This window comes from Chrysemys picta, chromosome 12 (assembly GCF_011386835.1).
Source record: "Chrysemys picta bellii isolate R12L10 chromosome 12, ASM1138683v2, whole genome shotgun sequence".
Classification (NCBI taxonomy): domain Eukaryota; kingdom Metazoa; phylum Chordata; order Testudines; family Emydidae; genus Chrysemys; species Chrysemys picta.
Window position 1 is genome coordinate 2,715,729 of NC_088802.1, and position 24,432 is coordinate 2,740,160.

At 48.2% G+C, this 24,432-nt stretch overlaps 1 protein-coding gene and 1 long non-coding RNA gene across 2 annotated transcripts in view; one reads left to right on the top strand and one right to left on the bottom strand.

Moving 5' to 3' along the window:
* The window catches only part of LOC135974903 (uncharacterized), an 87,941-nt gene that overhangs the window by 56,555 nt on the left and 6,954 nt on the right, over window positions 1-24,432 (bottom strand). The window lies entirely within an intron of this gene.
* LOC101942607 (zinc finger protein RFP-like) lies at window positions 417-22,404 on the top strand. Its single transcript, XM_005289332.4, has 13 exons — window positions 417-840; window positions 1,956-2,051; window positions 4,596-4,814; window positions 5,139-5,161; window positions 5,842-5,963; window positions 6,800-6,939; window positions 7,838-7,860; window positions 12,172-12,254; window positions 12,514-12,618; window positions 14,304-14,411; window positions 18,255-18,433; window positions 20,039-20,142; window positions 21,454-22,404. Exons 1-13 carry the CDS (start codon window positions 457-459, stop codon window positions 21,584-21,586), a joined length of 1,719 nt encoding a protein of 572 aa, XP_005289389.2. The 5' UTR covers window positions 417-456; the 3' UTR covers window positions 21,587-22,404.

Genomic DNA, 24,432 nt, shown 5'->3' on the forward strand with positions numbered 1-24,432 from the left:
CAAACATAGCAGGTGTTTCATCCCATCGGGGTAACTGTTCCCCCTCTGCCCTCCCCTGTGCTGGGGTTTTGCCCTTTGCCACCGTCTGGGAGCCCCTCACCCCTGGGCTTAACCTGGCTCTTCCCCCTCTCTCAATTTTGCCCCTCTCCTGCCCCTGCCTCCAGCTGTTTGACCCACACACACAGTCAGTTTCCACCCCCGGCTCAGACTCTGCCCAACCCTTTTAGCCCCCTTTTAGCCCCTGTGAACAGCAGGCAGCAGATTTTAATCCAAGTGAGGGCAGCAGCTTCAGCAGATGTTACTGGGCCTGCAACTCTCTGCTATTCCCCCCCCTTGCAACAGATCAGGAACTAACTAACTGCACTAAAGGCTACAGGAAGGGCGGAGGCCAGCTCCAAGTCTCGACAAACATTAGAAAAGTGAAAGTAAAGTTTGTTCGTCTTTTTCGCAGCAGCCATGTCAGATACGAACTGGGGGGAAGAGCTCTGGGATGAGCTGGTTTGTCCCATCTGCCTGGAGCCCTTTAAAGACCCAGTGATTCTAGACTGTGGGCACAATTACTGCCAAGCCTGTATCACCGACTGCTGTGGGGCGTCGGGCACAGGAGTGTGTCCCCAATGCAGGAAATCTCTCCCCGAGGCGGAGCTGAGACCTAACAAGCAGGTGGAGGCGGTGGTGGGCATAGCGAGACGCCTAGAAGGAGAATGCAAGAAACATCAAGACGATTTGAAGCTCTACTGCAAAGAGGACCGGACCCTCATCTGCAGGGTTTGCAGAGAGTCTCGAGAACACAGAGCTCACACAGTCCTTCCCATTGAGGTGGCTGCAGAGGAGTTTAAGGTAGGGTATTTGGGTAGAAATCAGAGATGGGGTTAGATTGATTTGGGCACAACTCCCCCCTGCTTTGCACATTAGTCATTTACACTGAAGAAAAGTGGGTGTAAAATGTTACTGGATCAGAATAGTAGCGTTTGATCTCCATTTTTCACAGGCGTATGTGACTATGCAAAGTAGGGGTGCAGGGGAGGAAATCAGGCTTATTTTATCTGCCTCTTCCTACAGGGTTCTCCCTTCTCTGGGTAGGGTGATCAGAAATTCCAAAACTCGTGTCGCAGCTGCTTCTGTTGAAGGTGGAGAGGTGGGGAGGACCAGTGTTTTGTTTGATAAAGATTTCCGGTGTTGGGGACTTGTAGAAGGCCTAGGGATAGACAGTCTTTACCCCTCTAGGTCCCTTTTAATTCTTTCTACAGGCCTGTTCTCTGTATGCTTTAATTATATATATATATATATATATATATATATATATATATATATATATATATATATATTTATTTTATTGCCTTCCCATTCGCTGCCCGGCCGGTGCTACTTCCCCAGTAGCCGGGAGGGGAACCCGGGCCCACCCTCTACTCCGGGTTCCAGCTCAGGGCCCCTTTAATCAGCAACCAAGGTCCATTCCATTCTGGACCTTCCTGCCTTTCCGAACCTTCTGGCTCCCCCAAAACTTTCTTCTGCCAGCGAGTAACTGGAGGCTGCTTTGGCCCTGTAGCCCCCAAACACCCCTCCCTTCTCCCCGGGAGTAACTGCAGACTCCTTCCCTGCAGCCCCCTGTCTGCTATAAACGCAGCCCAGCCCTTTCCTGCTCAGTGGGGATCCCTCCTTATTCAGTAAGCTGAGCCTGTCTGGCTAATTGGCACTCTTCAGGGCAAGTGTGGGTTGAACACCCCATCACAGGAAGCCCCCACCTAATATTTCTATTCTCCCCCCCCCCAAAAAAAAATCCACCCCCCAAAAAAATCTCCCTCCACGTCCAGGCTTTCTTTATCCATCATAAAGAAGCAGTGTGGGGCACACGCCCAATTAAAACACAGATCCTTGACAAGCCACATTTCAGGCCGATGGGTGTTTTTAAGGTCACTTTTAAAGCTGAAGTAATTTCTTTGGGATTGTTGCAGGAGCAACTTCTGAGTCATCGGAATCATTTTCAGAGTGTGAGAGACGAGCGAGGGAGACGGATAGCTGCTGAAGAAGGGAAATATCAAACTCTACTGGTAAGCGTCCACTCTTCATCCTGATCATTAATAGTCGCCAGTGTTAATAATATTCCCTGTCATAGGCTGCACCTCTAGGGTGCCCCCTTGGGGTGAGGGGGCGCATCTCTCTCCTCCCAGATGTCCTTTCCTGGCCGTAGAGTCAGTGTGGGGTGCGTACTTTGGCTGTATGTCTTAGGACGGCAGCTCCCCACCTTCTGTTTTTGTCCAAAGTTAAAAATACAAACAAAATAATCCTGCAGCCCACAAACCTGTCCAGGCTCCCCCCGCTGTTCCTCACAGGGCGAAAGATAAGTGGTCTCTGATGTGGGGCTGGGCTCCTAACCCCCTGGGTGTGTCTGAGGGGCCCAGGCTGAGTGCGCACGGCCTAATTAAAAGAACAAAGTAAAGATGGTTCCTCTACCTCTCCAGAGGGTCCAGATGCTCTTCAGTAGCTTTCTGGGCAAGCAGCCCCTGCTCTCTGGGGCTAAGGAGTTCTAGCTCTGCTTCCCTCTGGGTGCCACCTCAGACTGCGATCCTCCCTTTTAAGGAGCAGCCCCTTGGGGGTTTGACAGGCCTCAGAGGTGCGTGGGGTTGGGGCTGACTGTGCCCAGAGGAGCTCTTTAAATCCTTCCTGAATGGGGTGGGAACCTGTTCCACCACAGCCCCCCTACTGTGAGCTCTCCCGTCCCAGTGGCTTCCCAGCTTGGCTCTCTCCTGTGCTTTCACTGCCCCTCTCATGTTGGTTTCAGCTGCATATTTGATCACAAGTGAGTTTACATCAGGGAACCTCCGGACAAAAGCATGGAGCACACGTTCATAGGGACATAGGGACCTCCTGGGTGACTGAATCCGGTTCCTGCCACCATCACATTCATAAACTTATCAAGCTCCATCTTAAAACTAGGTAGGGTATTGTCCCCACTTGCTCCTATTAAAAAGCTGTTCCAGAACCTACCTCCTCTGGTGGCTAGAAACCTAATTTCCAGCCTCAGTTTACTCATGGACAGTTTATCTGCATTTGTTCTGCACTCAGACTGCAGTGAGGTGCTTGGGCTTGGTTCTCATGCCATCGTGGCCATGTGACAGAGCCTTAAAAGGCGCAGAAAGTCCCCCTGACTCAGAGTACTCCCCGTGCAGCAAGCCACACCAGTCACGTTCCCAGCCCCTGGAGTAGGCAGTGGATTAAGTGCATTGCACCCAGAGATCGCTCATGTGTGCTGATAGTGGAGGGGCACAATGTAAAGGGGGAGCACGTGACTGCCCACATGTCGCCTCTGGGAGGAACTTTCCAACCCCACCTCCCTGGACCAGGGCAGCCAATCTCACCTGCTCCTGGGGGGCTGGGGCAAAGGCGCGGGGCCATGTGCTTCTGGGCTGGCCCTGGCTGACTCACAGCACCAGTGTCTCCCCTGAGCTCCTGTGCCCTTGCAGACACCTCAGCAGGGCGAGAGGTGCAGGCAACGCCCCTACCTCTGGCTGAGCAGAGGGACCCTGCTCCCAGCGCCTTCCCCAGTGACCCCCCACCCTGCACCCATCCTAAGGGCGCTGCACTCTCCCTTCCAGAGTTACCTGCAGGGGGTTTCAGAGGAAGAGGATTTGTCCTTCTCCCGCTGCACCTTCCCTTGGTACATTTCCGGCTCGGTCCCCGGCAGTCAGGCCCAGGCGGGGAGCAGAGGGAGAAGGATGGAGCTACTTCTCCCACCGTGTGAGGGTGGTCACTCCGGGTCGCTGCCTCTGTGCAATGCAGTGTCTGTCTGCAAAAGAACCTGACTGGGGAGGCAGCGGTGGCCCACTCCCCACACAGGCCTGGCTGCTGGGGACAGGGGCCGCGTGAGCCGGAGCCCCCCCCCCAGCCTCTGCATGTTTCTGGCTTGGCACATTTCTGGCTAGCTCAGCTGCCCTCACCCGGCATGAGGAACGGCTTCATCCTGCCCCCTCAGCTCCCTGCCTGGCCCCTGTACAATACAGGTACATAATATTTAAATAATATTCAAATCAAAAGTAAATGCTTCAAACCGACACTGTCAAAACACAGTTTTTCAGAATGTTTGTTTCATAGGAAATTTTGAAATTTCGGGTTTTCGTTCCCATTCAAAATGGATTTTTTTAAAATGTCAGAATTTCCCATGGAATGGAAATTACAGTTCCCAGCTCGCTCTATGAAATATTGACTTAGGAGCCCAATTTTAGGTTCTTACTTTGAAAATCTTGGGACTGGGGATTTGGGGCCAGAGTACAGGTAAAAGTTTTCAAAAGTACCTTCAGTGGAAGTTGGGGGTCTAATTCATAAGTGCGTTTCGAATTCCCTCTCCTTTGGATCTAGGCTCCCTAGAAGAATCGCACAGGTAGGCACCTTATGCTGAAAACTGTATTTAGACACCTCCAAGTGAGACTGGTTCCAGTTTGATGTGTAAGGGCCATAGGGCTATGCAGATGTAGGATCTGCCCTGTCTTAACAGGGGTCAGTCGCTCACAGCTGAAATGCAGTTGCTACTGGGAAGGGGGACCTGGGAATCCTGTTACACTTTATGTCACGGCCCCATTTATATCTGTTCATGACAGAAACAGCTGGAACACCAGAAGCAGGAGAGTTTGTCTGAATTCAAGCAAGTGCGCCAGGTTTTGAAGCAGGGAGAGCATCTCCTATGTGACCGCCTGGAAGGCGCGATACAGGACCTTGGGAAGACGAGGAATAAAAATACTAAGGGGCTATTACTTCTCGATCGGTGCATAGCTGAGATAAATCAGAAGTGCCAGCAGCCGGGGATTGAACTCCTCAAGGTAAGACCAGTCAAAAAATTTCCAACTGTCCATGGGATTTAGGCTCCTAAGTACTTAAATCACTTTTGAAAATGAGAAAATGCACTATCCTGATTTTACATATGGGGAAACTGAGGCACGGGGAGGGGAAGTGACTTGCCCAAGGTCACCCAGCAGGGCACTGGCAGAGCTGGGAAGAGAACAGAGCTACGTATGAAGTTTCCAAACATGCCCAACTTCCTATCGGAATCAAAAATAAAGGCAGAGTGAGTCTTCTGCCTAACAGAGATTTCAGGTTTGTGGCTGATGAGCTGAGTTTCTTTTTATTTCCTTTTCCCTTTCTAGGACATTGACAGCACCTTAAGCAGGTACGTGTCTCCTTAGTCAGCCTCATGCTTCATCATACTGGGGAAAGGGTGCAAAGCCCAGCTGGGAATGTATAATGCCCCTCCCACCTCATCCTCCTCATGGCTAAGAGGATGGAACAGAGAAAGCATCACAGGAACGTGGAAATTGCCAGAGCAGATCAGACCACAGGCCCATCTAGCCCGGTATCCTGTCTCTGATAGTGGCCACTGCCAGCTACTTCACAGAGAGATGCAAGTCTCCCCCTAGTGGCCAGTTATGGGATAACCTGCCCTAGAGGGAGTTCCCTCCCTAACCCCCATTCCTAGAAATTGGTTTTTCCTCCAAAGTAGGAATCCTAGGAATGAAGATGCTGCTTATTGTGGGGTTGAATACTAGTCTTATGATATGGGACAACAGGGTGAACAGTCTGCTCAATAACGATCACCATCTTGAGCATCTAGTGGCCCTGAACTGAGGACAGGAGGCCCAGACAGGGGTTGAGCAAGAGGGCCCCAGGTGAGGAATCCTCGTGTTCCATGTTCCTTTTAATTCCCAACTTTACATTGTTACGTGTTCTAAATAACATACCGGGCCAGCATGCTCAGAGCTTGTGCTCGCCCCCGTGTCCTGTCTTCCCGCTGAGTGAATTCAGCAATTACGATCGAGCATTCCAACAGGAACCTCGTTCTTTCTGCGTTAGGTGTGAGCAGGTGAAAGGGGAAGAGGAGGCACCTGTTGATTCTCTGACTGAACTGGAGAGTAGTGTGTTGGCTCTCTCGGAAAGCCAGAAAGTTCTGCATGGTCTGCTGAAGAATTTCAGAGGTAAAGTTGTGACGGTAATGTTACTGCTTCTACTACTAATAATTAATGAAAGGTAAGTATTCCCGGTGACTCTTTGAATTTTAAAATATTTGCGAGGGTGGTTCCCAGTAGTGATCACTGAGAGTTTGATTCCCAGTCACGCTCAAGCCTTGGTATAAAGCTTAAAGCGGCCTTCAATGGAGTAGAAATAGCCCTCTGAGAATCCCCAGCCAATGTGGAGCTGGCATGAGGCTTTAGCCAGCCCTGCTCCCAGCCTCCAGAGCAGGGGGCAGATCAGGGATGTGGCCAAAATGTACTCTGGCTATTCTCTGCTTCCCAGAGGCCATGGGGAGCAGACCATAGCCTAGAGCAGTCCAAAGACTTTTCCTCCTACCTTATCGATTACCTTCCAGGTCCAATTTTTCCAACTAAGTCACATTTTTTCAAGGCCTCCTCACCGCTGCTAACAGGACCTGCCCTTCACACAAACTGCAGAGCATGTATTTGCCTTAGCCAAGCTATTGTAACCCTTTATATCCTGATCTAATCCTACAGTGGGCAGCCCCTGCGTAATACAGGGAGTGCAAAGACAGCTTAATGCTCAGCCCCCTGTTCGCCCCCAAAACACAGGAACAGCGTAACTGGCCCTCGGGAGCCGATAGTAACAATATTCTACCACAGCAATGAACTGGGCTGGAACTCTTCCTTATTGATTGTTTAACATTTAGATTCTGGTAGCGCCTGGAGGCCAAGCAGGTCAGGGACCCTTTGTGGCAATGACAGGCCCTGCTCCAAACAGCTCACTGTTAAATGGGGCACAAACGATGGTTCTGAGTCTCAGTCTCTCTTATTCCCAGTGAAATTGGCTCCAGAATTGGGTCCTCTTGAAAACATCTCGTCTGAGGTTCAGAGCCAAGTGAGTGGTGAAGACCCAACGGAGGATGTGCCGGACAGCCCTGAACAAGAGGACACTTCTGTTTGCCTGCTGGACTATGAGGTATTGTATTCTGTGGCCGTTCGGGGAGACAGGTGCCAGGAATGGGCGTTAGTGGTCGTCAGAGTGGATTGAAGTCAGTGGCGCTACAATGGTCTACACCAGCTGAGGATCTGCCCTTTGAGTCCACTAGGGACGTCACCAGTGTAAATTGATTTTATGTGGGAGGTGATAAGATACTACATGTGGCCCTTAGAAATGTTTGAAGTAGGGCCGAGTGAAAGTCCGTATTTCTGTTTGATAGTTCCATATTTGTTTTCCTCTTGAATCGAGACAAAAAGTCAAAATATCAAAAAATTTTCACCAAATGGAAATTTCTGAAAAATTTTGATTTGGAAATCGCCAAACATTTCATTTTGAGTCAGTTTTGACATTAAACTGCATCTGCCTTTGATGACTGCAGTGCCTCATGGGAACTGTAGTTTGGGTGTTTCATGCCCCCATTCTCCCTTATGGGCCTGGTCTCCTTTTGGGACTACATCTCATGATGCACCATGTGGCTCAGTCAGAGGGGGGAATGCAGTGCCTCATGGGAGATGTAGTCCAACCAAGGTGCCTGGCCCATAGGGGAGAACATGGGCATGAGGCACCTGAACTACAACTCCCATAAAGAATCAAAGCATGTTAGCAGATGCAGTTTAATGTTAAACTGACTCGAAACAAAATGGTTTGATTCAATTCATCAAAGTGAAGTGTTTCAAGTTGTGTCAAACCAACCCAAAACAAAATATTTCCCAATAGAAAATCAAAACTTTTCACCAAAATTGAAATATAATCTAGATAGAAAATTCCCAGCCAAAGGTACCAAACCATGTATAATTTCCTGTAACAATCGACCTGTGAATAATGATGCAGATCACAAGGGATCTCCATAGAGTGACTTGTTTTCTTTCCTTTCTAGGATGGCAAACTCAACTCAGATAGGTAAGTGTCTTCTCCTCTCCGTCACACTCATACTTCACTACAGGGCGGATCCAATACTCCTTGAAATCAACATGAGTCCTTCCATTGACACCAGTGAGCTGTGGGTGAGCCCTATGTTGGAAAGAGGGGTTAGGAATTGATTAAAGATGGGACTGCTAAGAGGGACTAAGAGGATCAATCCATAGGGTCTTCCAACCTCTAATTCCTATATAAATCATAGCTCGTCCATCCTTCCTGTACCAATCCTGAACAATTCAGGTTCATTCCCTACAGTCTGTTCTCAAGCACATTGTCCATTGGACTTCTGTAATGGGGCTCCAATCCCTTCTCCTGGAGAGATGAGTCCTCACCAATGTGCCAGGAATTCCCATCTCACCACACACGCTTTCCTGTTACTTGTATACTCCCTCCTACTCTTAAACAATACTTTTATGCCATAGAATCATAGAACTGGAAGGGACCTTGAGAGGTCATCTAGTCCAGTCTCTTGCACTCAAGACAAGACTAAGTATTATCTAGACCATCCCTGACAGATATTTGTCCAACCTGCTTTTAAAAATCCCCAATGATGGAGTTTCCATAACCTGCCTAGGCAATTTATTCCAGTACCTAACCACCCTGACAGTTAGGAATTTTTTCCTAATGTCCAACCTAAACCTCTGTTGGTGCAATTTAAGCCCATTGCTTCTTGTCCTATCCTCAGAGGTTAAGAAAAACCATTTTCTTCCTCCTTGTAACAACCTTTTATATACTTGAAAACTTTTATCATGTCCCCTCTCAGTCTTCTCTTCTTCAGACTAAACAAACCCAGTTCCTTCAATCTTCCCTCATAGGTCATGTTTTCTAGACCTTTAATCATTTTTGTTGCTCTTCTCTGGACTTTCTCCAATTTGTCCACATCTTTCCTGAAATGTGGCGCCCAGAACTGGACACAATACTCCAATTGAGGCCTAATCAGCACGGAGTAGAGCGGAAGAATTACTTCTCGTGTCTTGCTTACAACACACCTGTTAATGCATCCCAGAATCATGTTCGCTTTTTTTGCAACAGCGTTACACTGTTGACTCCTATTTAGCTTGTGATCTGCTATGACCCCCAGATCCCTTTCCGCAGTACTCCTTCCTAGGCAGTCATTTCCCATTTTGTATGTGTGCAATTCATTGTTTCTTCCTAAGTGGAGAACTTTGCACTTGTCCTTATTGAATTTCATCCTATTTTCCTCAGACCATTTCTCCAGTTTGTCCAGATCATTTTGAATTTTAACCCTATCCTCCATAACACTTGCAAGCCCTCTCAGCTTGGTATCATCCACAAACTTAATAAGTGTACTCTCTATGCCATTATCTAAATCACTGATGAAGATATTGGACAGAACCAGACCCAGAACCGATCCCTGTGGGACCCTACTCGTTAGGCCCTTTCAGCATGACTGTGAACCACTGATAACTACTCTCTGGGAATGATTTTCCAACCAGTTTTGCACGCACCTTATAGTAGCTCCATCTAGGTTGTATTTCCCTAGTTTGTTAATGAGAAGTTTATGCAAGATAGTATCAAAAGCCTTACTAAAGTCAAGATATACCACATCTACCGCTTCCCCCCATCTACAAGGCTTGTTACGCTGTCAAAGAAAGCTATCAGGTTGGTTTGACACGATTTATTCTTGACAAACCCATGCTGACTGTTACTTATCACCTCATTATCTTCTAGGTGTTTGCAAATTCATTGCTTAATTATTTGCTCCATTATCTTTCTGGGTACAGAAGTTAAGCTGACTGTCTGTAATTCCCCAGATTGTCCTTATTTCCCTTTTTATAGATGGGCATTACATTTGCCCTTTTCCAGTCTTCTGGAATGTCTCCCGTCTTCCAGGACTTTTCAAAGATAATTGCTAATGGCTCAGTTATCTCCTCAGTCAGCTCCTTGAGTATTCTAGGATGCATTTCATCTGGCCCTGGTGATTTGAAGGCATCTAACTTGTCTTTAAGTAATTTTTGACTTGTTCTTTCACTATTTTAGACTCTGATCCTATCTCATTTTCACTGGCAGTCTCTGTTAGATGTCCAATCGCCACCAACCTTCTTGGTGAAAACTGAAACAAAGAAGTCATTAAGCACCTCTGCCATTTCCACATTTTCAGTTATTGTCTTCCCTGCCCCCATTGAGTAACGGGCCTACTCTGTCCTTTGTCTTCCTCTTGCTTCTAATGTATTTGTAGAATGTTTTCTTATTTCCTTTTATGTACCTAGCTGGTTTGATCTCATTTTGTGCCTTGGCCTTTCTAATTTTGTCCCTACATACTTGTGTTATCTGTTTATATTCATCCTTTGTAATTTGACCGAGTTTCGACTTTTTGTAGGACTCTTGAGTTTTAGATCATTGAAGATCTCCTGGTTAAGCCAGGCTGGTCTCTTGCCAGACTTCCCATCTTTCCTACGCAGTGGGGTAGTTTGCTCTTGTGCCCTTAGTAATGTCTCTTTGAAAAACTGCCAACTGTCTTCAATTGTTTTTTCCCTTTGACTTGCTTCCCAGGGGATTTTACCTACCAGCTCCCTGAGTTTGTTGAAGTCTGCCTTCTTGAAATCCATTGTCTTTATTGTGCTGTTCTCTCTCCTACCATTCCTTAGAATCATGAACTTGACCATTTCATGATCACTTTCACCCAACCTGCCTTCCACTTTGAAATTCTCAACCAGTTCCTCCCTATCTGTCAAAATCAAATCTAGAACAGCCTCTCCCCTAGTAGCTTTCTCCACCTTCTGAAATAAAAAATTGTCTCCAATACATTCCAAGAATTTGTTGGATAATCTGTGCCCCGCTGTGGTATTTTCCCAACAGATGTCTGGGTAGTTGAAGTCCCCCATCACCACCAAGTCTTATGATTTGGATGATTTTGTTAGTTTTTTTAAAAAAACCCTCATCCACCTCTTCTTCTTGGTTTGGTGGTCTGTAGAGGTACAGAATCACCATGATGTATAGAATCAGTCTTTCTTAAATAGGAAAAATGTATTAAAGAGCCACAACTATAGACTCAAACAGGTTTCCATTCTGCTTGAGTTCCAGCTTTGTCTTCCTTGTTTACCCATATACAACACAAAAGAGACATCTGAATAATAATATTCATTATTGATTATCCATGCCCATTATTGGAACTGTATTCTATGGGGCTAACAGAAGTAAGATGCAATACAATTTTTTTCTAGCCATTGAAGTGAACGGCTCTGACTCTGGTACATCCCAGGAACAGACTTTTTTTGAGTGAGAATTTTACAGCATCACTTTTCAGAGTAGAGAAGCATCAATAACCTATGTCTAGAGCTGGTTGAAATATGGAATTTCCAAACTGTGGGGAATACTGAGATTTCAAAATTGGTCTTTGTTCCAAATTGGAACGGGAAGTTGAAATTTAAAAATTGACTGTGAAAGAAAATGTCTGAGATATTTCATTTTGGAAATATCAAAACAACCTTCTTGAAAAGAAACATTTCAGGAAGGACAGAACATTTTCTTTAGACTTTATCATGTATATAACATAATACAATGCGAATTCTTTTCTAACTGTAAGGACAGCTATGCTCTGGAATAAGGTTCCAAGAGATGCTGTGGGATGCCCATCATTGGAGGTTTTTAAGAACAGGTTGGACAGGGATGGTCTAGGTTTATTTGTTCCTGCCTCCGCACAGGGGGATGGAGTACATGACCCTTGAGATTCCTTCCAGCCCTACATTTCTGTGATTCTGCAATATATTCTGAACAAAATGCAAATTTTCAATCATTCCCATAGAAAATTTTGACAAAATCAACACAGTTCTGTGAAACATTTTGATTTTGTTGACCCAGCATTTTCCGATTGTTCAGTTGGAAAACTTTTGACCAATTCTACTTATGTCCCTTCCCTGCACTGCTGAGTCTTGCTGGACACACAACTGGCCTTAACCTTTTGAAGTGAAGTTTTTCAGCATCCCACATACTTTGTGTTGACTACATGAAACAACGTAGATCTGGTTGAAAAATGGCGTAAAAATTGTGTGTGGCAGGAGATTTCTCTGGGATTTTTTTTTTTTGGTCAACTTTCCAAGCAAAGTTTTCATAAAGACTTTAAAATATTTTGACCAGCTCTAAATTTAATCAAAAATTAGGGGAAAACAACAAAAATTCTCCCCCGACCACACACCCACCCCCATACATACATACATACACACACACACACACACAGGCACACACACTTTATTGTCAAAATTTGAATTCTCAACCAGCTGTCACACAATAACAAACAACAGAATGTATCTATATATATTTTTTTCTCTACAGCTGTCAGAAGCAAGAAGTTGTCCCTCCTGACAGACAGAATAATTTAACTGACTTCAGAAATGTTGAGCCAGAAGGAGACAGAGGTAAAGGGTGATCTTTGGGGTATTTTGTTACTAAATTGTTATGCTGAAAGCTGCTAGTGGTTCCCATCAAGTGACTCTTTGATCCAAAGACAATCGCAGACCTCCTTAAAGACAGTGGATTTGCCAAGCACGGTCCTTCAGGCTCAACAAAAGGAGGAATCAGTCCCTTCCTGTAGCAAAGAGAGATGCAGATAATTGCACAAATGCACTGATCTGTGCACAAATAGCTAAATATTTGCTTTACAAATATTTGTTTCAGCTGCTGAATATTCAATGTCTGAGCCTGTCCCAGACATTTCATTCCTGAATGGCAGTGGTACCTTAAATCCGCTTGACAAGAAACAGGTGGTACATCGTAGGCCAGGTAAGCCCTTTTCTTCTGTATATTTCACAGTTTTAAAGTTTTATTTTGTTTTATAATTACTCCCCCACACACACTGGTCAGCAGCGGGTTTTGAACTTGGGATCTTCAGCACTAAGGCCCCTGTCCGGCAAAGCTCTCAGGCACATGCTTAACATTAGGCTTGGCAGAATTCGATTTTTATTTTTTTATGATTGTGACGGGTGATATCGATGTTTATTTTTAATCCATTTTAAAATTTTCGTGGTTGCGGGAAATTATGGGGCAGTCAGACACTTATTGAATGTAGATGTTGAGACCAGAGGCGACACGTAACTGTTGATAGTGTGTGTTGGGGACACAATTTAAAAGTTGGGGGTCACATGACCACCCCACATGTTGCCTCTTTTGCCCTTTACATGCTTCCCTCCTCGCTGCCCCCTCCCCCAGCTCTCCCTCTCGCTGCTTTGCCCTTTGTCCCTCCCCAGCCCCGCTGCTTGTCCATATTCCCCCAGGGCGGCACGACCCACTCCCAGTGCTGTGCAGAGACCCAGCCGCTGGGGGGAGCACTTAGCACACCTGCAGCCTGGCCGGGGGGCTCCTTCCTCCCCCGCTGCCTCTGGCTGGGCCGGCGCCATGGGAAAGCCCGAGACCCTCCCGCATGGGGCGCTGCCCAGGAGCCCAGCTCTGTGTGTGCCAAAGCTGCCTGGCGCCCCACGCAGCACGGGGGAGCCTCTCTGCCCCCCAGATCAGCACTGCAGTGGAGGGGCAGGGAAGTGATTTCACCCCGAACTCGCAGGCTCCGCAGCAGCCCCCAGGCAGGGGCTTAGCGCCCTCTTGGGCCCCCTCCCCCGCTGCCCCAGGTCATGCCTGGGGTTGCCACTTTTCGAAATGCTGGTACTGTAGAACCTCAGGGTTACGGGAATGGAGGTTGTTCGTAACTCTGAACAAAGCACAAGTTCGGGCTCCCAATCCAGCAGCTGACACTCCAGGCCAGGCTTCAGCAGCAGCTGCGCTCCGTGTGTGTGTGTGTGTGTGTGTGTGTGTGTGTAAAAGCGGCACAGACCCCAGCGCTGCTCCTAGTCTGCCAGCTCTGCGTCTTCACCTCTTAGCTGTAAGAAGGTGGAGCGGGGACAGGCAGCCCAGATGTACCTACATTTCAGATGCAAGACAGGCACAGTGCAGTCCTCCTATAGGCTCTGCAACCTTCCCGTCCCAGATCCACCCCTGAAGATCTGGGAGGAGGTCAGGCCTGCCCGTGGCACTCATGAAAATCCTGAGTGGGTTAAAGACTCCTGAGCCCACAGTGACGTCCTACAGAAGGTAGAAGTGGGTGGGGAATGTTCAGAACTCTGCCTCTGCGAGGGGAGACGGGAGACTATCCCGATTTCAAAGCAGGGTGATTCCTAGAAATGGGTCAGGCTTCATGGTGATGGTTTGTCCATCTCTTCTGCTTCGGGGTGAAAGGCAGCCTCTAGCTAATGGGGTCAGGAGGGAATTGTCCCTGGGGCACATTGTCTCATATCTCCTACCGCAGGGTTCTTGCCCTTTCCTCTGAAGCAGCTGGTGTCGGCCGTGGTCAGAGACAGGACAGCAGACGAGATGGACCCGATGGTCTGATCCAGTCTGACAAGTCCTATGTTCCTATGCCCAGTGACCCACCTTTACCTGTAGAGCAGCCCAGTGAGTATTGATGGCTTCTTTTATAGGTCACTGGTTTGACTCCAAGGTCAGGAGACGTGGTGCGTGGAAGATCGTAGCTGCTGTCGTAGCTACAGTACTTGCGGTTCTCCTTATCGCAGTGATTGCTTGGTCAGGTGAGTGTGTAACCCATCTCTGTGTGTTCCATTCCGACCTAGAACTGTCCTAATGACGTGCCCTGTCCTCTCTGGTTTCACGCACATCAGCTGCAGTTACAACGCCACCGCCTTGCTGTGGGGCCTCCTGCTCCTTCTATTGCCAGTCCAGCCAGAACAGAGCCTCGGAGGGTTAAACATGCACAGAAGTGCAATATATAGACCCCTGGTCTGATTCAGTCTGTGCCCCGCCCCTATGAAGTCCTCCTCTTGCATCTTATGTTTACAGCAAGGCAACAGTGACACCCAGTGATTGATTATCTAAACTGCATGTATCTTAAAGCAGGGATGTCAAACGCATTGGCAGAAGAGAGCCAAATTTCATGTTTAATTATGGTCTACAGCTGGTCTCCCAATGATGCCAGTGGTAGGTCTGAACAGAGATCGAGGTGGAATCTGGCCTTTTTGTACTAACAAAGTCTTGATTATTGTCATGATGTATTGCTAAGTCAGTCACTTACTGTCACATTCAGCAGCACTGAGTGGGGGACCTTGCTGCTATTCCTGGTCTTTGTTGCTTTTCCTCTCCCATCCTCGTTTCTCTGTTTCGCTTCCCCTTTCCTGTGGTTATTTCTCTGCTCCTTTCTTCCCTCTGCATTTCCTCCCCTGCAGCAGTTCTCTACTCAAAAGAACCCAGGGGTTCTTCTTCGAGTGCTGTCCCTGTGGGTGCTCCACTCCAGGTGACGGTGTGTCCCATTGATCGGAGATCTTCGGTAGCAGTGCCTCGTCAGGACACACGCGCTCAGCTGCTGTCTTGAGGTCTCGTTAGAGTCTGCCTGAGCGCGCACGTCCCGCACCCCCCTCAGTTCCTTCTCAACCGTCCTCAGCTGAAGACGGGACTCAGGGCAGTGCTGAACCTCTTCCCCGGTAACTGAAGGAAACAAGTACAAAGACACAGAAATACACCTCTACCCCAATATAACGCTGTCCTCGGGAGCCAAAAAATCTTACCGCGTTATAGGTGAAACCGCGTTATATCGAACTTGCTTTGATCCGCCGGAGAGTGCAGCCCTACCCCCCCCCCCCCCCCCGGAGCACTGCTTTACCGCGTTATATACAAATACATGTTACATCGGGTCACATTCCTTTCCACCGATCCCTCTGATACCCAGGGTCCTGTGCAAGATCACAGACTACAAGGCCCGGGTCATACTTATTGCCCCAGCTTGGCCAAGACTGACATGGTATCCTTACCTGCTCCGCATGTCCATCCGTCCTCCACGGACCCTCCCCAACAGACCAGATCTGCTTTCTCAGGACAATGACCAGCTTCTTCACCTGCAGCTCCAGAAACTCCACCCGATGGTGTGGTTCCTTCATGGTTCCAGACCTACGAACTAGCCTGTTCTGAGCAAGTCCGGTATGTTCTCCTGCATAGTAGAAAAGACTCCACTCATAAGACTTACCTGCAAAAGTGGAAACGCTTCTCCGTGTGGTGCTCCCATAAACACTTGACACCCCATACCGTGACCCTCCCCAACATCCTAGACTACCTTTTGAAACTAAAACAGGACAGGCTCTCGCTCAGCTCCATCAGAGTACACCTCGCGGCCCTCACCACCTTCCATTAATTGCTGGACGGATATTCACTCTTTGCCCACCCCACAATAAAACGCTTTCTCACGGGCCTGCAAAATCTCTACCCTGAGATTTATCCATCGGCAGCTTCCTGGAATCTCAACCTAGTTCTTCGCGGTCTTATGAAACCTCCCTTCGAGCCCTTAGCTACCTCATCTCTTCTCCACATGCCTATGAAGGTAGCTTTCTTGGTTGCTATAACATCAGCAAGGAGATTAGGTGAAATAAGCGCTCTGATGGCCCATCCTCCCTACACAACTTTCTCTAAAGATAGTCACCCTGCGACCCACACCCTAAATTTCTCCCTACGGTGGTGTCCACCTTCCACCTTAACCAACCAATATACTTACCTGCATTCTATCCCAAACCTCATGAGACTCCACACAAAGCTGCTCTACATACCCTCGACGTCAGACGAGCAATCGCCTTTTATCTAGACAGGACTAAACCATTTTGTAAATCCCCGCGGCTACTTGTCTCCACTACCGAGAGATCGAAGGGTGCGGCCATCTCTAAGCAACGCCTTTCCAAGTGGATCTCTGACTGCATCAGATCCTGTTACTGCATTCAGAATGCCCAACCGCCCGAAGGCCTCAGAACTCATTCTACTCGAGCTATGTCAGTATCTGTTGTCTTCCTCCGTAACATACCTATTCCTGATATCTGTAAGGTGGCCATGTGGACATCCAAACAGACATTTACCAAACGTTATGCTATCACGCAGGATACCACGGCAGACACCATAGTAGGCCACACAGTACTGTCTACAGTTGTCACTGCTACAACTCCAAAGTCCCACCAGCCATAGTGGGTACTGCTTCACATTCACCTGGAGTGGAGCACCCACAGGGACAGCACTTGAAGAAGGGAAGTTACTCACCTTTGCAGTAACTGCAGTTCTTCGAGATGTGTCCCTGTGGGTGTTCCACTCCCGGTCCTCCTCCCCTCTACTTTGGAGTACTATTCTGACTTCTCCTTGGTAGAGAGGGAACTGAGAGGGGTGCAGGACGTGCCTGCTCAGGCAGACTCTAACGAGACTGCGAGACAGCAGCTGAGTGCATGCGTCCCGACCAGGCACTGCTACTGAAGATCTCAGATCAACGGCGCCGGGGCCCACCGTCACCCGGAGTGGAGCACCCACAGGGACAGCACTCGAAGAACCTCCGTTCCTGCAAGGTGAGGAACCTTCTTTTTCACTCCCAAACCATTCTTATTCTATCTGCTGAAATGACAAACAATTAAATAGTTAATGCTGGTATTTAACATTGCAGTGTTCACCCTAAACTCTCACAACGACAAGTGATTAATTGACTGTGAGGGCAACTCAAACACCTCAGAGCAATTGGCTCAGGCTCTCTGCAGACTCAGGCAATGTTGCTGTGGCTGTTACATTCAGGGCAGCTTCTCCCCTCTCAGATCCACTGTCTCAAGCTCTCTGTAAACTCAGGCAGCTGTTGCAGCGTGGATTGGCTTGGGACACATTTGGAAGGCTCTTTGCTACCATGAAGGCTAGAATGTGATGTTTTTAAAAAGGTGAAAGCTGAGTGGCTACAGAGAGGCCATGTTGTCTAGTGGTTAGAGTGATTGGCTCTCAAGAGCCCTGGGTTCTATCCTAGCTCTGCAACTGGATGATCTTGGCCAAGTCATCTGGCATATCTGGGCCTCAGTTTCCCCATCTGTAAAATGGGGATAATGATACTGACCTCTTCTGTAATGTACTTTGAGATCGATGGTTTAAAAGAGCTATATAAGGACTAGGTATTTTTATTATTATTTAATGATTGTTACAGAATCTGACTGTGCCATGCAGGTCACAGCAATACTTTGGGGGGTGTATGTGTGCGTGTGGGAATTACCGTTGACTTCCATGGGAGCAGCGTTAGCCCAGCACTGAGCAGTTTTGAGAGTCCTGCCCTAAATAGGAAAACTGTTCAACACCCCTGCCCTGAAGGTAACACCCAGAGTTTGTGTCTGTGAATAAATTTGATAGATGGGCATTTTCGCTGTACAGTCCAGGGGATGCTATCACACAATCTGATTTCAAAGTGGGAGCTTGACTTTGCTTTTGGGATCATTTCTCTCTATAAATCTCACCCTGTTTTATTGCTGATACTTTTAGTCCCTTGCAGCAGCCACCAGACATTCTGGAGCCTGTGTCTGAAGGGTTTTTCCCTCTGATTCAGGTGGGGTGGGAGAAAGATGCTCTTACCCCTTTTTACTTTTCAGTACCAAAGGCCAATGTGACTCCTCCGGACAGCCCTGCCACCTGCTGCCCTGAAAACTGGATTGGGTACCATGGAAAATGTTACCTTTTCTCTGAGGATGAAGCAGACTGGACCTCAAGCCAACATTCCTGCTCTTCCCACAGTGCCTCCTTGGCTTGGCTTGACACCCTGCAGGAAAAGGTGATGAAAAAAAATAGAAATGATTTTAGGTACAGATTAAAGTTGTCTCAGCCCAGGAGAAAAAGAATAAAACTCCTTTGAATGAGGCAGCTGCTAACTCCCAAAACATGGTGAAGCCATTTCTGAATGCAAAATAAAAATTATACTTACTTGCTCTGTAGCAGTGAGACTCAACTCGGATCAGGGCCCCGTTATGCCGGGCGCTGCACAGACACACCGGGAGAGACAGTCCCTGCCCCAGCTGAGATCAGGGCCCCGTTGTGCCAGGCACTGCACAGACACACCGGGAGAGACAGTCCCTGCCCCAGCTGAGATCAGGGCCCCATTGTGCCGGGAGCCGCACAGACACACAGGGAGAGACAGTCCCTGCCCCAGCTGAGATCAGGGCCCCGTTGTGCTGGGCGCTGCACAGACACACAGGGAGAGACAGTCCCTGCCCCAGCTGAGATCAGGGCCCCATTGTGTCGGGAGCCGCACAGACACACAGGGAGAGACAGTCCCTGCCCCAGCTGAGATCAGGGCCCCGTTGTGCTGGGCGCTGCACAGACACACAGGGAGAGACAGTCCCTGCCCCAGCTGAGATTGGGGCCCCGTTGTGCTGGGCGCTGCACAGACACACAGCGAGAGACAGTCCCTGCCCCAGCTGAGGTCGGGGCCCCGTTGTGCCGGGTGCTGCACAGACACACAGGGAGAGACAGTCCCTGCCCCAGCTGAGATCAGGGCCCCGTTGTGCCGGGTGCTGCACAGACACACAGGGAGAGACAGTCCCTGCCCCAGCTGAGATCAGGGCCCCGTTGTGCCGGGCGCTGCACAGACACACAGGGAGAGACAGTCCCTGCCCCAGCTGAGATCAGGGCCCCGTTGTGCCGGGCGCTGCACAGACACACAGGGAGAGACAGTCCCTGCCCCAGCTGAGATCAGGGCCCCGTTGTGCTGGGCGCTGCACAGACACACACGGAGAGACAGTCCCTGTGCTGATGATCTTTCACTCTAAATATGCACAACAGGCAAAGAGATTATTATCCCCATTTTACAGATGGGGAACTGAGGCACAAGGGGAATATGGGCAGGATTTTCAAAAGGGCTCAGCGTTGGCCTTAGCTATACAGGGAGAGAACATCAGATACTAGAACAGTCTAGCAGGCAAAGGAAGAGGAAGACCCAGAGGTGTTGAAACTAGATACAGTCAACCTGGAAGAAAGGCATGTCTTTTTGTCAGTGGTTAATTACCCCTGGGAGCAGCTTCCGGAGGGAGGTCGTGGATTCTTTGTCACTTGCAGTCTTTAAATCAAGTGTGGGTGACTTTCTGAATGACACACTCTAGCTCAGCCAGAAGTTAGGGGCTGGATGCAGGAGTCACTGGGTAGAATCCCCTGGTCCTTGTGATGCAGGAGGTCAGGCTAGAACATCTGATGATCCCTTTCAGCCTTAGGATCTAGGGTCTGAGTTCTCTGTGATGCTGAGGCCCTTTTACACTGCCCTGCCTTAGCATCAGGGAGAAGCAGGGCCTATGACTCTGAGTAGGGAGAGATTTCAGAGGGAGGGAAGGATGAGTCCAAGAGGATTGGTTTGTAAAGTCTATTTCCCCTTTGCATTCTTTAACAGGATTTCTTGATGCGACACAAAGGCTACCTTGATCCCTGGATCAGCCTCAGGAGGGAACCGGGCCAGCCCTGGAAGTGGCCCAATGGCTCAGTATTCAATGACCCGTGAGTCATTTTCTTTCTTTTCACTCTCTTGGGTCACAGGCAGCTGAGGTGGGGGCTCCCCTGTCTGTGGGTCGGTTCTAAACTCCCAGCCTTTGCTGTGGGACGGATGGAGACTCCTCCTACAGTCCTTGGGAGTTCCCCCGTAAATCACTCCAGCACCTTCATTGGCAAATGCACAGTCCAAGTGCCCCTCCAGCATCAGTCAGAGCATTTCCTTCCCTTTGGGCTCTGGCTGATTCTCAAAGGCCGTGTGGGCTCACAGAGACCAGAGCTGCTCCCTTAGCAGGAAGGATGGCCCAATGGTTACAGCACTGACCTGACACTAGGAGACTTGGGCTTAATTCTTTGCTCTGCCACAGACTCCCGTATGGCCTTGATCAAGTCTCTTAGCCTCTCTGTGTCCCATCTGCAAAACTGGGATAAAAGCGGGGGAGTTGTAAGGATCAATACATTAAAGAGTGTGAGGTGCTCTGTTACTATGGGGGTGGGGGTTAGATACAGACCTAAGACTGGGAGCAGAGGGCTGGTCCATTCACACTGCCAAGATGTGGAGTGGAAGTTCCACACAACTAAAAGGCTGAATTCAGACTGATCTACTGGAAATAATCACTGGTTCTTAGTCTGCTTGTGCAATAATTCAATATTTTCACTAGGACTTGGACTCAAATTCTGTGCTGACTCCACAGGGTAGAACTAACAGGGGAGATGTTAATACCGGGGAGAAATTCCATCGTCAGCGAGGTTGCAGAAAAGACTTAAGTAGTTCATCGGCCTTGTAATTACCACTAAGTGAAATTTTTCAGACAAAACTTGTTACCAAATAGCAGATTCAGCTACACTGAAATGGTTTGTGAATTCATGTCGATTTCACAAAATTGTTTCAGTTAAAAAAAAGAGAGAGAATCATGAAAAAAATCAAAATATTTTGATTTATCATTTGAAACAACTTTTTTATTTTGGAATTGCCTTTAATACCAAAACAATTAAAAACATTTAAAATGGTCAGAATCAAAATGAAGTGTTTCAGTTTTGCCAAACAAAACATTTTGACACAAAACTAACTTCTTTGACTTTCTGATTCTCCAAAATCTTTGAAAAATGTCGTTTTCAGGTAGAAAAATGTCGTTTTTTTTTTTTTTTTTGGTCAGTTTTTTGGAATCGCCAGTGAACTGAAAAATCCATTATTCACAATCTACTTGTAATGGCCTCCTACAGAGAGGTCAATTTCATCCTCTCAGAGGCCTTCTGAGATGGGAAAGAACGGTCTGATCCCTGACTGATTGTAGCTTCGTTGCTCTTACTTTTTTGCAGGGTTCAAACAGGAGGAGGAGGAGGAGAATGCGCCTATATGTACAAAAACACCATCAGCAGTTCAAAGTGCTACACACAGAGGAACTGGATTTGTAGCAAACCTGATGAATTTGCAAAGAGAGAGATTACTTAAGAACTAGGAACATGCGCCATTTTTATTTCACTGCTTCTTGGGGTACGAAGAAGGAAGACTTTTTGTTTTTGTTTTTCCTGTTTGGTTTATGTTCCTCACAATATTCGGAAATATGCTCTTAAATCTTGTCTCCCCAGTGTAAAACTGATGCAAATGAGAAAAGAATCAGTCCTGCTTGTCTTGTACATTTCTATCCCTTAACCCACTTCTAGCATACAATGAAGCAAAGGACAGCGCTACCCCATGTAACCGAGCAGTATCAAATCAAAATGGGCACTTACTGGAGTTCCCCTCTCCTGCATCATGCATGCCAGAGGCAGAGTGCTGGGACTGGCTTGATCCCTCAGGAGACGAGAAGAGATCCTGGCTCACCAAATTACCAGACGACCCTGTCGTATGACCCACCTCATCCTCCAATTCCACTTCCTTGTCCACCACTTTGTCCTTGGGGTTGAGTCCGCTGGCTGCTGTCTCCAGCCACCCCCTGCCCAAAGTACTTATGGGCTCTCAGAGGTGGAGGTGAGGTCACTTCTGAGGATGGTGTCCAGCTCCTTGTAGAAGTGGCAGGTCTTTGGCACAGCACCAGAGAGTTCGCCTCCCTTGCCTGCCTCAACTCCTTTATCTTTGAACGGCACAGATGTGTGTCCCATTCGTCAGGGCCGGCTCCAGGGTTTGGGCCGCCCCAAGCAGCCAAACAAAAAAAAGCCACGATCACGATCTGCGGCGGCAATTCGGCGGAAGGTCCTTGCTCCGAGCAGGAGTCAGGGTCCGTCCCCCGAACAGCTGCTGGAGCTGGTGAGTACGGGCACCGGGCGGGCAAGGGGGGCTGGCAAGGGGGCTGCTCCCCCAGGAGGGCGACGGGGGGGGGGGGGCTCAGCTGAGGAGCCAGGACGAGGGGGGAGGGGGCGACTCGGCTCCTTACCTGGCCTGCGGCAGCCGGCGCAACATACTGGCGTGGGGCGGGGATGCTACTCCCCTACAGGGGCAAGGAGCTGGCCGGGGTCCCCTCCAAGCCGATAAACTTTACATGGCCACTCGTGCGGCCCCGAGCCGCTCTCCTCCGCCGCTGCCGGGGTCCAGAGCCCCCCTGTCTACCTCCTGGGGGAGCAGCCCCCTTGCCAGGCCCCCTTGCCAGCCCGGAGCTCGTACTCACCAGCTCCAGGAACTGGAAGCCGGCCACCACCCCTCCCTCCAAGCTTGCCCCGCCATTACAGCAGCAAGCCTGGGAAGGAGGAGGAATGCCACATGCTTGGGGAAGAGGCGGGGCCAGGGTGGGGATTTGGGGAGGGAGCCAATGGGGGAAGAAGGGGGCGGAGTCGGGGTGGGGGGGGCAAGAGCCCTTCCAGGAGGGCAAAATTGCTTGTTTGTCCAGTGTCCCGACCACACATCGGTCGGGACACAGGACAAACAAGCGAATATCGGGACAGTCCCCATAAAATCGGGACGTCTGGTCACCCTAACCCCCTCTATCTATCTATCCCCATCCACCCCCCCTCTCTCTCCCTCTCCCCATCCACCCCCCCCTCTCTCTCTCTCCCCATCCACCCCCCCTCTCTCCCCATCCACCCCCCTCTATCTATCTATCTATCTATCTATCTAAATTTTAATAGATAATATCAATGTTTATTTTTAAGCTTTTTTATTTTTATCAATTTAAATTTTCACAGTTATGGGAAATTATCGAGGAGGGGCAGACAATTATTTAATGACAGATGTTGAGATTCAAAAAGTTAGTTTTATTATCATTAAAACACAAATTGTCAACATCACATGTCAAAGCATAAAAAATAAATATCCTTAAATCAAACTCAAGCAGCATTTTTCTTACCTTGCCTACCTGTACATTTCAACTATTATTTATAAAACTATATTTTGTCTGTATGATGACATTGATGTTTACAAACATTTACCAACAACAAAATCTCATCCTTCCTAGCCTATTACACACAGGGTCAGGCAGCATGGCAGAAAAGTTGCTGTGTGAACACACACTGAACCCTGGAGTTTGTAACTAACTAGTTAAGGTGACTGTCCCTTTAATAATCAGTTTCTAAATCAGGGTTAGCAGAGAATTGCCTGAGGTGCTGATACTTCCTGCAAGCCAGTCCAAGTCTCTGCACAGACATCAGCCTCTCTGATCTCCTGTACACTGGTATAAATCAGAACTAACTGAAAATGACTCTCTTGTTTCCATTCCAACTCGGAATTCTCTCCAGGAGGAACATGTTTTATTTTGTTAATAGAATTATGTGTAGCATTTTTTCAATGCCATTATGTATCACTAACATTCAGTGTTGCCAATTCTTGATTCTATCATGAGTTTTGTAACAACTGATGTGTTTCTTAAAGCCCCAGCTCCTGGAGTCAAGAGGATACATGACAATCTCAGTTTCATTAAACAGGTTTCAGAGTGGTAGCCATGTTAGTCTCTATCAGCAAAAACAACGAGGAGTCCTTGTGGCACCTTGGAAACTAACACATTTATTTGGGCATAAACTTTCATGGGCTAGAACCCACTTCATCGGATGCATGGAGTGGAACATACAGTAGGGAGGTATAAACACACAGCACATGACCAGATGGGAGTTGCGTTACCGAGGGCGGGGTCAGTGCTAACGAGCCAATTCAATTAAAGTGGAAGTGGGCTGTTCTCAACAGTCGAATACCAAGCAAGGAAAAATCACTATTGTAGTGCTAATGAGGGTGGCACATTTCAAACAGTTGACAAGAAGGTGTGAGTAACCATAGGGGGAAATTAGCTTTTGTAATGACCCATTCATTCTCAGTCTTTATTCAGGCCTAACTTGATGGTGTCCAGTTTGCAAATTAATTCCAGTTCTGCAGTT